The 18,211-nt window shown below is 36.3% G+C and overlaps 1 protein-coding gene across 2 annotated transcripts in view; it reads right to left on the minus strand.

Annotated features, from left to right (window-relative positions):
• The window catches only part of BABAM2 (BRISC and BRCA1 A complex member 2), a 171,790-nt gene that overhangs the window by 149,704 nt on the left and 3,875 nt on the right, over positions 1-18,211 (minus strand). For both annotated transcript variants that reach the window (XM_042051606.1, XM_042051605.1), the window contains exon 3: positions 2,235-2,311. In XM_042051606.1, the coding sequence (XP_041907540.1) occupies positions 2,235-2,311 (77 nt within the window). The remainder of the gene's footprint in view (positions 1-2,234; positions 2,312-18,211) is intronic.

Genomic DNA, 18,211 nt, shown 5'->3' on the forward strand with positions numbered 1-18,211 from the left:
TCTTGATACTGAAATGTAATGCATATTCCATAATCATATTTCTAGGTACTTGAACTGGACTACAATCATTTAATATATTAATATAGTCTTTATGCCTGTGCACTTGCATATGGGATTTCAGTCTATCCATTTTCTTTTACGGATCAGGAACAACTTTAGCCTCTACTTGAAATAAGACATCTCTCAGAATGTACAAACATGGACCTGTACAAGAGAAGATGGTCCCATAGAACATGATACCACTCTATAAAGCATGTCATGCAGTGAAGCTTATTTTGACTGCATCTTGAACATAGTCGTCAAACAAGACTCAAGTGGAATCTACTACGCACTGCAGAACACATCAAAACTCAACAGGCTGAGTTTACTACACATTGTAACAATTTTTTAAATAGAAGTTCTACCTGGGAGGGCAGTCAGCTTCACATAATACAACCATGATTTACAAGAATTCTGAACAAATGCAGAGCCACTTCTTTTTTCTTAAAATAATTGCTAGCTAGGACTTAAATCTTCCAATTTTATTTTGTGAGAAAGAACAATTAGTAAGCCTCTTGAGCCATAATTTCACATATTTAGAAAAGTCAAAATAGCCATAGTAGGCTGATACATGAGCCTGGCTCCTCTCTTGAACACATGAGTAAACTTCCAGATCAACTTCTGGGAAAGACAACTTTCCTTACAAGTGCCAAATGGAAGCTTTAGGGTACTTCTAGAATATAAGGAGTTTAATTGTGTTGATTTCTGGTCATAAAGAATAAGGACTTCCAATGCATGTCATAATGTAAAAAGAACCCAAAAAACCCCCCAAAACTGCAGAAGGAATACAATAACATTCTTAATATTTAAAATGTCTTGGAGACCTACAGCATGTGTATGAACTAAATGGATACTATCAAAGCAGTGTTTTAAATGCTTACCATTTCTGTTCACACCAAGTACCTGCTCCTCCAGATAGCATTCTTTCACAGACTCTCAGGATAGCTAAGGCTGGACAGCACCACTGGAGACTGCCTAGTCTAACCCCTCAGCTCAGAGCAGGGTGGACAGAGGAGATTGCTAAGGGTCACGTCCAGCTGGGTTCTGAACAGCTCCAAGGATGGAGATACACAAACTACACAAGCTCTCAGCACAATCTGTTCCACTTTTTGACCATCCTTGCAAAATAATTTTTATTGCGTTTGAATGGAATTTTCTACATTTCAATTTGTGACCATTTTCCTTCAGTGACTGCCACTGAGATGAGCCAGGCTTCTTCATTTATCCCCATCAGATATTTATAAACATTGGTAGGATTTGCCCTGAGCTTTCTCTTATTAAGAAGCCACAGCTATTTTGGCCTCTCCTCATACAACAGATCCTCCAGCTCTTGATCGTCTTTGTGGCCTTCTGCTGTACTCATTCCAATGTTCATATTGCTCTGGTAACAGACAGACCAGAACTGGACATAGTACTCTAGGTGTGGCTTTACCCGAGTTGCCCATAATCTATAAATGCCAAGCTTTGAATTTTACTTTATCTAAAATTCTTCATCCTCTTTCATTTTCCACTTGTTAGAGATAAAAAACAACACAATCATTTTTCAGCAGCTCAAGTGTTTAGAAAATGTTACCTTCTAAAAATATACAAAAGCAAATTTTATTCTAATCCTTTGAAACAAAACACCAACTAAGACAAACAGAACACATACTAAGAATGGGCAAATGAACTAGCTGTCTACAGGTCCTCTAAGCATAAAGATGATTTAAGAATACCACTAAATCAGAAAATTCAAATTCACATTTCTCTAATCTGGTCAATTATACCAGTCATTGTTTAAAGATACCAAATAAAACAGCAGACTGACATATTTTATTGGAGCTTCATAAAGAAATACTCCTAAAAGAGACAGAAAGAAACAACACAAAACATATACAACTTAAAAATGAATCTAAAAATGGTCATGAGATTGTACTAGTCATAACATTTTATTAGAAGTACCAGGGGGATAGGTTGTGACTTTTGGCTTTTAGAACTAATTTTTCAAAACTGTAGTCTCACAGAAGCCTTTAAACTTATCTTAAATATTACATATTCTTGATAGTTGTGTGTTCTTAGAACTGAAGCTTTAAGAGAAAATAACAAACACATCTATCTCAAAACTCATAAAGTTAGACAGACACACTGGAAAATTAGTGAGACACAGAACAGTGAAAGAAAAGCCAAGATGCAGCTGCAAGATTTTTTTAACTTACATTTGAGTGTTTCTCCTGCATAAGGGATATGTAGTTTAAAACGATCACAGCTGGGTCCAGGGGTCAAGGATGTGCAGCTAAAAATGAAGATAAGAGAAGAAAGAATGTGCTAAGCAGTTACAGATGGTAGCAAACACTAACATTATTCTACAGGATACAAATGACTAATAGTAAAGATATTGTGACTACTACAAATACTCATCCTTATGAATCTGAGGAAGAAGAAAAAGTGGGAAAGATGCAGGACGCCCATTCTCTTTTGATCAGCAGTTCCCATAATAGCATAAGAAATGTTAGGATTTGTGCCAACTCTCTCCCATTTTGTAAAGAAAACATACATGCAAAATGCGCTGGTCTGAGTGTGTAATCAGAATGCTATCAATTAGTCAGTCAATGCCATCAAGTTCTCTGCTTTGTATACAATTTTGCAAGTCACAACTCTGTATGTCACAGCAACATGGTTACCTGCTCCCTATCCCTGCCACCCATATAACTGGGATCAATCTTAATTTTAAGCCACCAACATTTATTAATTTTTTACCTATTATAACATTAATGTTTTCCCTTGTGGAAAAGTCTCACAGTAGTCTTCAAGCAGGCAAATTTCACAATCAGCTGTCTGAGGCTGTAACAACTGAGCACATATGTTCTTGGTCTGTGACTCTCCTGTTTATGTGGAGCACTGGGACAGCAGCCGGGCCTCATAGTGGTAAGTGAGCATTTAATGAATAGAAAAGTCACTGGAAAACTGTTTAGTGCCTAGGCCAGAGATGACCAACTTTTTCACAGCTTTTAAGTCATAGACCAAAATTTGCAAATAACAAATCCCAAAATCTCAGCTGTAAAAAGAGAAACAGGGATACACATTGTTTCACTGGCAGGAATGGTATCTCTGCTGTGGGCTGCTGGGCATCTGACGAGTCCCAGGAGCAAAAATACTGTTCATTGCTTTATGTTTCTAGGGATCTTGAGAACCCTGAAATCTTCTCGCCAGCCTAATATAATTGAGAATTGTTCATAGCCCCAGCACAATTGTTGCAGGCCACCTAAAGATCAAAGCCATACTGGTCAACTGTAAGAAAAACAGTGAGTAGATAAGAAGGTAGACAAAGGTAAAATAACTTGCCTAAACTTATATATCAGGTCACTGGAAGAGCTCTAATACATATCACTGACAACATATTGAAACAAAACTAACATTTTCTGGGCTATACACACAGCCAAAAGCAGAAAGATGGGTAGGCCAGAAAATTTTTAAGAATTCTGATCCTACCTTATTGGAAACAACATGGTAACTCCCACAGCTCTATCTGTCACCCTGCACAAGAGGGATCATGGCAAATGGAACAATCTTAATTCTCACTCACATACTCAAAACAGTTCAGAGAGCCATGTCTCTCAGGTGCTGGCTCTACAGTCTCTTTTCCTATTTCCACTTGCAAGTTATGGAAACCATATGCACTAACTTCAGACTGTTTATATTCAGTGAGCTACAGTCAAATTTGTGCCTGCATGTAGCTTCCTCAAAAAGTAGCAACCCTGAAACTACAGATCAATTAACTTAAATGAAGTTTCCACAAAAATACTAGAAAACATAAGCAAACCGCTTATGTGCACCTAGAATCTAAGACAGATACAATTAAAAGTCACATGCAGTTAACAGCCTGCACTGATTCAGCAAGAATACACCATATTTTTTCAGTATCACTACAGAAATTAGATAACTGCCCTTTCAAACCAAAAGGAAGAAACCCATGTCCTATCTCTGCTTTAGAAAGGTTTTTGCAACATCTTGTGAGAGCAGCATGCGAACAATCTAGAAAGACAGAATTTAGATAGAAGTCCTATCAGATATGTGCAGACTTGAATGGAAAGCAAGTTCCAAAAAAAGATTAGTTCACATCTTACTTCATCCAGGAAGAATGCCCTGAGTTGGTTCTCTTCTGCTGGAATAATACTTCACATTTTATTGAAAGACTGATGATGGAAAAAAAATGATGCTTGGTGAAACCTGCTGATGATGCAAATGTGAAAGGGAATACAACATGTTGGACAATAGAACCAAAGATGAAATACGTTTTGATTTAATGATTGTACTACTTATTTTTAAATTTCATCCAGGCACGGCTTATTAAGAAAAGTGAGCATCACCAGCCTCCCTGGGAGTAAAATCAACTTAAGAATATGAAAGATTGGATCCGTAGCGCAATAGAAACAAGAGAATATAATTTTTTTCCAAGCTGCACTTTTTTAGTAGGTGAGAACAGCAAAATGGGAGTGCCCACTGTAAGGGTGTTTGAATGGCCGTGGATGAATTTAACAGCTGTACTGATATTATTGTCTACTTCCAAATAATTTCTATGGCTTACAACAGATGTAAGGCCAATCCTAGGAAGCATACTGAAAAAAAAAACCCAGAAAACCCTGCAACATAAAATATCTTTTTCAAGTTCTAAAATATCTCTGCAACATCATTTAATATTTAACGAAAATTTCTTTCAAAGTATCACAGGTCACAGTCTGAGACATTTCTCTAATACCATAAAAATTACACTATCGTTAGCTTTTCAACAGACACAAAAATTTCTGATCCCGCAAATACCCTACAATCTTTTCTTTTAGCACAATGGGCCATTTGGAAATACTTAAGGAAAATATAATATTCTTTAACATTAAAATAAAAGCCTGATTTAATGGTAAATGTCCCTAAAAGCAATACTAAGTACTTTCCTATATTATTGGAGTGCACTAGAGATGTTTTTAATTTTACTGGTCTAGAAATGATAAAAAGTGACAGTGTTAACATTTTTTTCCCCCAGATTGCTCTGGCTGGGCTGCACAAGAGACTGCAATAACTGAAACAGGCTGAGCAACCAAGCAGAAATCTTATATGCATCCATTTGAAAGGAGGCAGTTTCTTTTTAGAATAAACAGCAAAGGAACAAAACTCCAAAGGCAAATCAAAACTTTGGTACATGTAAGAGTCTATGTGTGACCTTATTTCAACAGAAACCCCAAGTAATGGCCTGGCTATGGACATTATCTCCTGCTTGAATTTCCTTAACACACAGAACCTCTTAAAGTTATATACATGTCAGACCCTGACACATGACCTCTGTCTTCCCCAAAACGTAAGAGTTTTGTTTTTTGGAAATGTGATCCTTGTCCTTAATGTGGTCCACACAAAAGTCACACTTGAAAGGGAATTACTTGTAAAGAAGTCTGTTTAAGATTATTTGTTGTCCTTTCTTTACAGGGGACTGACATACAGAACAATAAACCTGGTGTTGAAAACTAATTTCATAAGCTGACTCTATCTCATGATATATGGGTGTGCTATCTCCCTCTTTATTCCTGGAAAAATATTACACTGGCTTGCATATATTAATCTAAGTAATCAATATTTTACATAGGAAAGCCACTGAAGCAAGAATTAATGCTCTGGTGCTCAGAGCAGTGATACATCTTAGTCTTCATGAGATGATTAATGCTATACCACAAGATCTCCCACAATGGTTTCCCTACAAAAATATCAAAGAATCATCAACTTGAAAAGTTTCCGGGAGCAAGGAATATCGTTAAGTGTATTGCTTAAAATCATATTGCCCTGTTCAAGGGGGCTGTGCTGAGACTTATGGGTGGAAATTGGTAGATGGAACTGAGTATACAGCAACCACAGCTGAATACAGCTTGTTCCCTTTCGCAGCAGATTTTAGCTAAGTTCCTTGAGCAAATGCAGCAGATTAACTTGAGCTGAGATACATGACATCCTTATGAAGTAAGTATTCCAAGTAGGAGACAAGTAGAACATTCCTTCACTGAGTGTTTGATGCACCTTACAGATTGCCTATGACTATTGGGAAAAGGCTTATTTCACAGTTAATACAATACACATAAACTAAACTGTTCTTATTCAAAGTCACTGTTAGCACCAGATATTTCGTTGTAAGTGTTCAGAATTCTTTACCAGTCACAAAAAGAAACAAAAAAGGTTATCCAAACAAAACAACAACAACAATAATAACAACAAAACAAACCAGGAAAGTCACTCAGTTTTGCTGCTTGGAATAAGGCCTCAGTCTATAACAATAGGTATAGTACAATGTATTTTTCTGCAAATTGATCCTTCTCCCCAGAGATTTCTAAAAGCCTTTAAGAATGCAGTTCTTCTTGAGTTTAACAGCAAGGTTTCCTCTTATACCAATGTATTTGTGATTGGCTGTATTGTTGAATTGAGACTTCTTCTGTTTTGTTTAAGCTAAAAAAAACCCCCATTTTGATACTTTACAAAATTGAAGCCACAATGATATGGAGGACTCTGATAACCCTAGATTTCAACAACATCTTCCCATCAGCTAGTTTTTTAAAACCATCACCTGAAAGCATTCCCAAGAGAAGCAGTTTTAAATTACTTGCGCTCTGGTAAGATCTTATCCAAAATTATGTTCTGTGACAGCTGATGGGATCTCAACGAAACAAAAGCACAAGTGTTTATCACCTTAATCCTTGAAGTCAGGAGATGAATGGTTATTCTATCCAAAGACCTTAAAAAAACCCACGAAGACCCAAACCCATCAAGAGCTCTCTTCAAACCCACTACTTCTTATCCCAAAATTCCAGTCAGAGGTTTGTTTTTTATGCCACTCCTAAAATCTGCTGTTTAGAACCATATTAGCAAACATCCAGAATTGCCAACAGAAGTCTAATAGCTCTACAGGAAAAGGAGTAATCTCCTTTTTATTTCTTCTTTTTTTAATATGTGGTATAGGTGTAAGCCCAAATAGTCATGTCAGATTTATCTGATGACTATCAAATTTACAGATTAAAAACTATGCAATGCCTTTAGTCACTCTTCCTTCATAGATCACACAGAAGCTTTACTGCCTTTACTGTCAGAAGACAAATCATCAGTGAATTTTACTGTACAATAGCAAAGTCAAATTAGACGAAGAATTTTAGCCTCTATAATTTCAGGAACCTAATATTGCCACTGCCTAACTTGAATAGTCAGAGATGCAAAAGCTTCTTTAATCTCATGATGCTTAGGCTGCTACACTCGCTGTTCTTGAGGATCAGCACTTCTTTGGAAAACAGACAACTGTTTTTTGCTCACCAGACTCCTGGCACAAAAGCCAAGAAAACTTCACACTCCATTAAAGACACCTCGATGGAGAACACCGCTAAAAACCAACCAACACACACAAAGAAAAAGCAACACCACAGAGTCAGTTCTGAGCACTGGCTGTATTCCCAACCCTTCCCACTACACCTAGGATATGCTTCCTACTGTTCCTATATGTGTCCTATAAAGATACTGTTATGGGGAAAAGAGGTCAAGTTACTTTCATAATACAAGAGGCTAAGAATGAATATTATTTTAGGAATGATGAGACACAGTTCAATCAGAGTTCCAGAGGCTGAAGGTTTTGCCAGCAAGAGTCAAATACAGTTAAGAAGCAAAGACAATTTGATTGTTTGTTACTAATAAGAGGCAGCAAACTCAAAATTCCACCCAAAACTTTTATATGGCATTTGCTAAGAAAAGCACCTCAGTGTTCAATTCCAGTAGAACAGCCTTTGTCGACACCTTCAGATTCTTATTTCCTCCAATTTTTGTAGATGGAAATCTGCTCCAGTGTTCCTTGAAGACACAGTATTTAATCCCACTTAATTAAGAATTAATTGCAGAATTCACAACAGATGGGTACACCATGTACAGAGGCATGATAATAATTAAAGTGTGTGGAGGGTGGAGGTGAATAGAAGGAAGGCCAGCAGGTGACAGGTTTTTTGCAAGGAACAGGAAACAGAAAAATGGTGAAAACCACATTTTAGAGCATTGACACTGATGACAAAACCCTGTATCAGGTGGTAGCTCCCTGCAGCACCCCACAAAGCTTTACAAGCTCCTACACAGTATTTAGAGTATTGAGCAGCTGCTCTTGAAAACAAACAGATCCAACCAATATTCTATCAATCAGGCAAAATTTGAAATGGGAAAAAGATGGTCTAGTCAACCAATTTCCATCTTCAGTTTCCCTTCTATATAGACATATGTATTACACATATGAGAGAGAGAGAGGGACTTGGACTGAAAAGACACACACCACTGCTTTTGGGAAATTAAAACCCAGTTAAATTTAATCACTACTTAAATGCATCTCTTAATTAAAATATTAAAATCTGAAAGTCAACTGATAATTATTAAAAAAACTTCCCAGTAGATAAACCCACGGATCTCATGAAACTCATTTGTACCCTATCTGGTTTCTTCAAACTTTGTATAAAATTAAACTATAGACGAAGACTACTTCTGGTATTGCAATACAGATGATGATGCTGGTTTTGAATCCTGATAGTATAGGTGATATTCCACTATTGCAACAGCATTTCAAACCACAGTTATCATCTGAGAAATTCCAAGGTGTCTCCAGATATGTCAACTATATCCTCAATATAACCTTCATCTACTGCAAATGCTGATTTTCCTATACATATATTTATGTTGTCTTTTAAGAAGTTCATCGCACTAACTGGAACTTTTAGAAAGCAGTGGGATGTGAGGCAGAACATATATACCAGAAAAACAAACCCTACTTCCCTTCTGCACCTATAGGGAGATTTGCATTTTTTAAAAGTAAAGTTCAAATAACTATTTAAAATCCATTCAGCTGCCAGCAACCTGCTTTCACTAGAAACACTACAGAAAAGCATCTTATGACTATTTTAGTAAAACAAATACAGCACTTGTATATTAACAGAAAATGTAGTTTTTCTTAATATGAGTGAGGGTTTGCCAAAGCAGATGTTGCAGGTGGGGAGAGCTCTGGGACTTCTAGAACTACAAATGTCCTTTGCAGCTGCCTGAGTCTTGTGGCAAGAGTTCTGCAGTTGCCAAAATATGGCTGCCTCTGCTGGAGGGAGATGTGCAGCCCAGCTTCTATGAGGGAAACAGAGGAAGCACACCTATATACACATTTTGAAATAATCTCAGAGAATTTCTACATTAAATTAAAACACATATAAACTTCACATGATTCTGGTGGTTTTTTAGCACCAAGCTCCCTGTTCATTTAGCCTAGTATGGCTGGGTTTAGAACAGCTCCTTTCCAGTCACCATAGCAGGACAGGTTGGAAGGGGCTACCACAAAAAAAGAAACGTGAAGTACCACATCCACTGTACTTGCAAGTGGGCTTGAAAGAAAAGCTCTGAAGAACAAACTATCTCAAAAGTTTCCATTCACAAAATCTCTTTAGTTTAGGGTGGGAGATGATTATTATTTGGTCTCAGGGAGCTAATTATGATACTAATTTAAAAAAATAATTAAGCATTGACGAAGTTTTCAACAAAACATTTTGCAAACATGCTTTAGAAACACTGATAATCAAACTGATTTCCTTTGTAAGCAAGATCTTTTATACTCCGGTAATTGCATGTAATTCTTTTTAAAGACCACACATGGCACACACGCCTCAAAAGAATGAAACAGAAACAGAAAATGGAAATTTTAATGAGGGAATGATCAAAAATTGAACAGAAATAAAGACAATTGCAATGGGATAACATTAATAACACAGTAGGTTTAGGTAAATACACTAGTGAATTCGCAATATCATAAACTGTCACATGTTCATGCAAGGAAAAGGCACTACTTCATTATACTTTAAGACCAGCTGTATCCCAAATCCTTGGATCTCATAAGCAAATTTTTAGCAAAGAGTATGAGGGAGTGGCAGATGCATCCTTTGGATTTACTTCATCTCCCTCCCCTCTTGACACATTCAAACCATGTTTCAGATTTTCACAGCTACCATTCAATTATCTATTACTTTGCAATGAGTTACAACCTAATAATGTGTCACATGTTTCAATTCTGCTGTTCACTGAACTCCATTTCTGGAGAAAGAAAAACAGAATCAGACAGGGAACATTTTTACTTTTAGATTACTCTAAAAGAGAACCATTCTTCACCAAGTATGAAATTACAGTCAACCACCTGGAGTTTCATATCCTTCCAGTGTTCACAGAAAAAGCATACTCACAGCAAATCACAAAAGTTGAGCTATTATAAACATCAGCTTTCTTAAGTCATGTAGCATTGCTCACAATATTGGCAGTAGTAGCCATAAAGACTCCCAATCCATTTTCTAAGTAACTTATTTCATACCATAGAAGTGTTTATTTTATTGCAAAATGCAATGAATTGGTATCAGGGAAAAACTTCAAGGACTAAAATCATAGGCCATGTTTATATATTTTCCCCCTTTAACAAAACTAAACAACAAATAGGGGATTGCCCTGCCCAGGATGGGGGGGTTGGAACTACATGATCTTTAAGGTCCCTTCTAAGCCAAACCATTCTATGATTCTATGAATATTAGGAGGGATCCAGTGATCCTATGTCTTTCATATTTCCTTTTCAAAGTGTTCTTCTAATTGCAGAGTTTTAGATCTTTTTGATCACAGATACCTATATTAGTTGATTTCCTAATTCATAGACTCTCAGAAGAAATTTATGTTAATACAACAATGATGAATTCAATTTTTTGGATGTGAAAGTTACGTCAAGCAAGGATCACCACATTTAGAACATAAATCCACAGTCTGCAGTATTCAAAACGGCAACTTCAAATTATGTATATTTATATAAAGTATTACAAGGCTGGAGACACAGAAGAAAGCCTATGAAAAAGATAACATCTAAATAAAAGTATCAGTAGTTCTCCTCTTTCTAGCATTATTTTAGATTAATTACAACATTAAAGATATGCAGTAGACTAAAAAGAGCAGAAGGAAAAGGAAATTCACAGGTAAAATTACACCAGGCCACCCTGTGGAACCGCACCTGCAGAAAGCAAGCCCCACATCACCGCATGTTACATTTTCTCCAGAAGTCGTGCTCTGGAACCCCTAAGCTCACCTTGTCTTTCTCTAACTTCTCATTCTCACATTAATTCTCACAGTTCACAGCCACCTCAACAGTGCTACTACTGTTTTCAAGATTACACCATAAAACATAAAATTACGCATCACTCTTCCCATGGTCCCATCTAACTACACCTAAAGAAAGGAGGTGCATGTACATTTTTCTTGATGGCGGTCCAAAAAATCCTCTTCTTCCCTGCAAATGCTTGTCCTTGCCTTCACAGTCTAGTTTACTGTTTTCTCCCAGCATCATGTCTTATCAGCCTCACAGGCACAGAAAACTACACAGGACCTCCTGCAATGACAAGACTATTTATAAGCACAGCACCTTCAGATCCCAGTGAAAAGAGGGTCCAGTCTGCCCTAAGTTCTCATAAGTCTGAGTCCCCAGCCCACCAGAGATGCCTTGACCTGTCTTTATGCCACTTCCAATACCTCCCCTACACCCCTAAGTTCTTCCCTTTTCTGCATCTATCTATTAAAACTGAATTTTGCCTATGTGCAACAGGTTAAAACTAAAACAATGAAAGACAGGTACAGGGAAGAAACTACACCACTAGAAATCTCTAAGGAAATTATTCCTTCTAAGTGTCTTCACTGTCTGTTTGCAGTTGGCCTGAAACCATATCACTTCTATAGGGTTTAAGTTAAGGCTTATGACTAACACTCATGGCAGCCTGGAAAACAGGACAGATAATCAACATCTATTAGTTCAAAAATTCTCAGTACAGAAGAGTTCTTAACAAAGAACATGAAACAATGTTTCACTCACCCCACCAAACCCCGCCTCCCGCCCCCCCCCCATCCATGGGTGAAGCGCACAAAAAACTCACAAATGTTTACTGAAGAGACTGAAACTAACATTCTAGAGGAAGAAGGGGTAGAAAAGAGAGAAAGAAATAATATAAATCGGGAGACATTTCAAAAGGTCCCTGGTAGCCCTAACTATAAACAAGACCAATCTAATCAGGTTTTTCTAGTGAAAAAATAACTGACCATCCAAAACAGATCAACCATTACTCTGTCGTATTTTTGGTTTAAAGATATTATTTCAGCAATGCATACAGTGATGCACAGGAATCTGGGGTTGAGTTTTTTAGGCAATGTAAGTTTAGAGGGCTTTATATTGGGCTTATTTTTTTGCTCTCTTTCCCATAATACGTATTGGTACTACGTCATATGATGCTCTCTTTACACAGAAAAGAAACACTTGTATCAAGTTTCTTCTCATTTTTATTAAATAATAGAAGTGATAAATATGGCATTTATCTTTTTCAAGGTCAAACAAGAGGAAGCTACTCACTGTCCCCATCTGAAAATACCAGTAAAGACATATTGTGTAGTTATTTAAACTGAAAAAATCTCAGGAAAATGCATACAGTCTTTTAAATGAGAGCCCAAGTTACTGCAATTTTCTAGGGCTACCTTCACTTTTTAAAATCCTTTCTTTCCTCATAGCACTTGAAACTGACAAACACACTCTTTTTTTATTCTGAACTTCAAGCACCTTGTTTAAAACTGGTGTAAAAAGAATGCCAAACTTTGTGGAGAATATTTACAAAACCATTGCCAAATGTACGCCCTGCACTTAGATCTTCTACCAGACAGACATTTTGCCTTTGTTTTTTCATCATTCAGAACCAAATGCAGGGCAGTGCAACCTCGGAGACAAGTAAAGTCTTTTTTAACCAGCACAGAAAAACTGCTGTTCACAGTTCCAAGTGCTGCTCCACAGCACCAATTCTATCAAACTGTCCCATCAGAGCTTCAGTCTTTTACATTTTACTTGAGCGACAACAAACTTCTAGTAGTAAGATTCTTAGCAGTGAAGAAATGTATTTGTCATCAGAAACTGGAATGAAACAACTTACTTTGTGAAAAGGTAATAGTTCAAGACTTGTCCAATATAGCAGTAAAGGACTCGTAAGACCACACCTCTCCTAGAAACTGCCACATCCTTTCAAGTACACATTTTACACAAAACATAGCTATTTTGAAAAACAGCTTTTCATAGTACTTGTGTTCAGAAGAGTCAGATTCATTAAACTTTATACATAAACAAAATGTAAACACATGTTAAAAAAATTACCTACAGACACCAATGTGAATGATGGATATGAACCTTCCCCAAGCAACTGAAGCTGAATTTTTCAATTTAAATTAATCAAAAGCAAAAGATCAAGCAAAAGCTTTAATAACTGCTACAGTACTGTAATAGTACTTCACAGCTAAAACCAACATTATTTCACAAAATATGCACATAAAAATGCATATTTACTTTAAAAAGGGAAATGCCCAAAAGAAAGGGAAATACCAAAGCATATTGCAGTCTACTTGATAACACAAAAAAAGTAAATCATCACTGCTCACTAGGAAGCAGGGCAATAAAGTTATAAATATCTTATTACAGCTTGATAGTAATTTTTTATGTTGAAATTTACTCCAGAAGAAATTTACTCCAGAAAGAATTACATTCTTTTGACCATTCTTCATACAGGTTTCTTTCAGGAACATAACTACTTGCACACATAGCTCAATATCAAACAGAGAGGCAGAAATTAACAGTGTATCAGACAGGCGAAAAGAACAAAATACTAACACGGTTTACTACAAATCACTTACATAAAAATTCCACAATTAATCTTCTCATAAATATGGAATAAATACAACCATATAAGTATGAAATTTAAAATTTTGTTCTGAGTGGATAACTAAAAAAAAATAGAATCTTAATATATGCAGCTTTAAATCACTGTATTCATTTTGAAATTTTGCCTGGTGGAACACATCAAAGTAATTTCAAAAAACAAAATCAAGTTTGTTGAGTAAGAATAGGCTTGCAGCATAATTTGAAACTCAAGCATGGGCCCTGATGAACAGCTGTAGGGGAAAAAAAGATCTCTCAAAGGCATTGACCACCACAACTATGTCTTTCACTCTTGGAACGCACCATAGGAAAAGCAGCAGTCTCTTAAATAACTGGATTCTACATTATACAACAATTAAACACCCTTCACATAGGAAAATATCCTCTATTTCTAAATCTACATAATAATCACTTCTCCCTATTCAACATCTTTCCCATGATTATATGTGTAAATGCTAAGAAAAATGCCTCAGCCACAATTCAGTTGGTTATGAGTAGATTTTAATATCTAATTAAGATGGGTCAGTATTTCAAAGAGACACTAGTAGAGATTAACTGAATGATACAATAAATGGCATTGACTCAATTGACAGCAGTATTTTCTTTGGGTCTAGAACAAAGTAATATCCTATGCCAGAGTTAAAAACGCTTTGATCCATTCTGTCATCTCAAAGAATGTCTTTTATTAATGCAACAGAGACGCCTGCCAGGGTTTTCTTATCACCTGAATCAATGCTGCTAAAGGTGCTGTATTTCAGACGTGACCTTACACCCCAGTTCTACTTTCCTTCACTGTGGGGCCCTATTTACAAGAAAACTTGGCCACCTAACTTTTATTAGTATTTCTGTTGAAGAGTTTCTTTCTTTCCTGTCATGCCATATTGCTGAGCTTCATTTGGGGGTCTGCATCAGCAGGGGCCATATAAATTCTATAAATGTACTTGGTCCTGAATATCCTACTCACAGATGTAAATATATGTAAGTGTCTTATGAGACTGGTACTGTCTAATAAGTTTGTAAAACACACAGACATTATGAAACTGTAACATATTATTATAAAACATTTACATACTCAAAGACTGCAAAACAATAGGATTTCCTTACTATGACATATTTCCCTCCCACACTTGAAAGCAAAGTAAATTAACATATCATCATACTTCATACATCTAACATCAGCTCTTTAATACAGTTTATAAAACACAACAAAAGTTGTCAATCTCAGCAATAAGTCAGAGTAAGTGCAAAACAAGTTCCTTACTAAAACTATCTGACATATGGTTTGACTTTTCAAATAATTAAAGGCTTAATATGCTTGCCATTTACAAATCAAAATCAACTGACATGATAGGCTAAAATCTGGAAGTTAATCTTCTACTGGTGAAACAGAAAGGAAATTCTTTCTGCTTTTGAGAATGTCTAAACCAAGGCTCTGAGTGGGCAAGGCCTTAGAAATACTACTTTATTCTGTATGTTACCATCATTCCCTTGTTAACCACAGCTCCTGTTTCTAAAACCTAAGAAATGAGAATGGATGGATCTTCAGTTTGAACATTTTATTTTGCTATACATTGTAAAGCACTGGTTCATTAGAGAAGGGGTGTAACAACAGTAACTCCTCATTTTCTCTAGGAGTTAAGTGTGGTATGTGACAGTGAAGCAACCTATAGCTCCTCCCCAGAAGCTTACAGATGCTTTTATTTTCAAAATTAATAGCTATTGAGGTGATCACCTTAAGTATTTTAAGCTTTTAAAGGTTACAGTAAAATAGTATTTATTTATTATTAAAAATCTTCCACCCAACACACCAGTTAAAGCAGGAAATATTTGCCTGTTCTGTAATAAACTCAGGCTAGGCAAGGGTCTTAACAGCCTAGACTAGCATGGGTACAACCCCTTTACTGTGCCAATAAATGTACAATCACCATGCAAAAGCAAAATTTTCTGAACTCATACTACTCCCAAATGGTCATATTCGTTTGAGATCAAGAACTGCTCTTTATCTAACTTCAAACATTTAATCTAGCAGCTCTGCCTAACCTGCCTGGTTCCACTTTTTAAGTTTAAAGTCTGATTTCAACCCATTGAAACTGAAGGGAATTTTGCAATTGATATCCTCAACTTTTTCTCTAAAAATAGTTCTCCTCATTTTCTTCCCATTAATGCCCAACTTCAGTGGTCTCACAGTTCTGTTTCTTCATGCTGATATCACCTACATTTGCCTCTGATTTTGTCTGCATTATTTTCCTTCCTTTTAAAAAAGCATCATGAAAGTGAAAGTATACAGGGGCTTGGATAATCTTGTGATGTGAGGACAGGGGAGGAAAGTAGGCATATGGCCTTCAATTCATTTTTGAACTCTCAGAGCCTTACAAAGTTTCCTATACAGTCAGTATCCAGCAACAAATATTTAAATCTACTAACAAAAGCTGTGGGTTGGGGATTTTGTTATTTATTAACTGACATGAGACTCTGAGAAACAGTCTGTGAAGTATCAAAGAACTCCTGTATCAAAGGTTAAAGACCACTGAACTAGAACCTGAGTTATGGAAGGGACATCTCTGTAATTCTGTGATTCATCCATCTTATGGTCAGTAATTCTGCACTGTTTACCAGTTCAGCAACAGCATAAAGCACTAAATCACAAGAATTTTGTATTTCCACACAAATGCATGAACTGAAAATTTTCTGTTTAAATAACCAACTATTTACATTTACAATTTACCATTTGTGACAAACAAAAATCTTTCCTAAAAACACATGCATGAAATTTACATTTCAAAGACATTTCAGGCAATTGTTAATTAACTGTTTACAACAATGGTTTTAAGAACCTAACTGTACCAAAAAAAAACAAACAAAAAAACCCTTAAAATAATTCTGAAGTGAATGAAAAATCTTGATTAACCTGATTCCATCTCCTAACAACCTCAAGCCAAAACAAAGCCCCAACATAAAGAATGAGAATCATGCTTACATTCCAGAACAAGGAAAAAAGTATTTCTAACATGTGCATTTAGGTGGACCAGTGTCTTTGAACAAGACATGAGACAACCTCTGTCAGGTGCTGTACTTGTGTGTGGACTCCACGTTCAACAGAGTTACTATACAATTTGAATCACTGTGTTTGGGTGACAGGTGCAGCTGCTGGCAGCTTTAATTTTTTTTTGAAGAATAAACTCTTGGAAAACATTCAGGTTTTAACAAAGCAAATACAAGATCTTCTTGGCAAGATCAGTGGCCAAAAACTTTAGACACCTATTAAAAATTCCCCTGAAAAGAGTCAGCTAGAAAACACCACTTTTTATTATTTTAATCCCTTATTTTAAAGGCAGGCAGCATAAACATTCAGTGGGTAGAGAGCAAAACCCTTACCTACCTCCCAACAAACAGTTGTGTTTTCTCTCTACTTTTCTTTTTTATTCCTTTCTCCTAAGATTTGAATTTGAAAAATGTAAGATAGCTCCCATCTCAGCTTTCCTAGAAGACTAGTTCAAGAGAAACCAAGATCTAGCATGAAATGACAGCAGCAGATGCAGAACTGCTCAGCCTGTCTTACATAATTTGCAAGCCTAAATGTCAAGTCAGTCAACACTAATAACAAAAGTCATGGCTTCTTAGACCTCCAAGTAAATCTGTACTTTGTCCCAGCACCTCACAGGGTTCAAACTAACCCTAGAATTCAAACCTCCTTCTGGAAAAGCCACTGTTACAACCAGAAAAGCACCTCCAAAGCTTTTCATGAAACCGTAATAAAACAGCCTTCAGAAGAACATTAAACAAAGTTTTCAGCAGAACTGTATTTTAAACAATAGCGATTTGTGGTGGTTCTGAACATCTATGGTATTATGCTAACATCCAAAATGATACACAAAGCAGTAGTTTGTACAAGCAAGATGATTTGTATACCTGAAGCAAAAGTAATTTCAGGCTCTGAGGTCCTGTAGCAAAAAAATATCCGAATCAAAAACGTGCTGTTAAGATGCCCAACTCTATAAGAATAAAGCAATTTCTGACATATGTCATCTAAACATTTCACTCTCTTCATGTATTATTCACAGAGGTTATACACCAAAGTCTGTTTGTATATGCAAATCCCCAAATTTTACCACTACCTGAAAACTAATCTGAACGCTTTTTGAAAATAAAAGGAGCAGCTTGGCTTATTTCAAACACTTGGCCCTAGAGCTACCTGATGCATTGAACTTGAGGGAGATCACATAAAGGAAAAGTTACTTTTTCTTCTGTTTCGGCATATTCATGACTACAGGTAAGATCGCACAAATTTGTCTTTCAAATTTTGGTTTACAGAGAAGATCAAGTAAGCAAGTGTTAAACAACAGAAAAAAGTGTTTATAACTATCTCATTGCTGAAAACCAGCACTATCAAGTGGCAGCGATGAA

Source organism: Corvus kubaryi, unplaced genomic scaffold, assembly GCF_017639235.1.
Source record: "Corvus kubaryi isolate FWS band 111438036 unplaced genomic scaffold, C.kubaryi_AGA036_p1.0 76, whole genome shotgun sequence".
Classification (NCBI taxonomy): domain Eukaryota; kingdom Metazoa; phylum Chordata; class Aves; order Passeriformes; family Corvidae; genus Corvus; species Corvus kubaryi.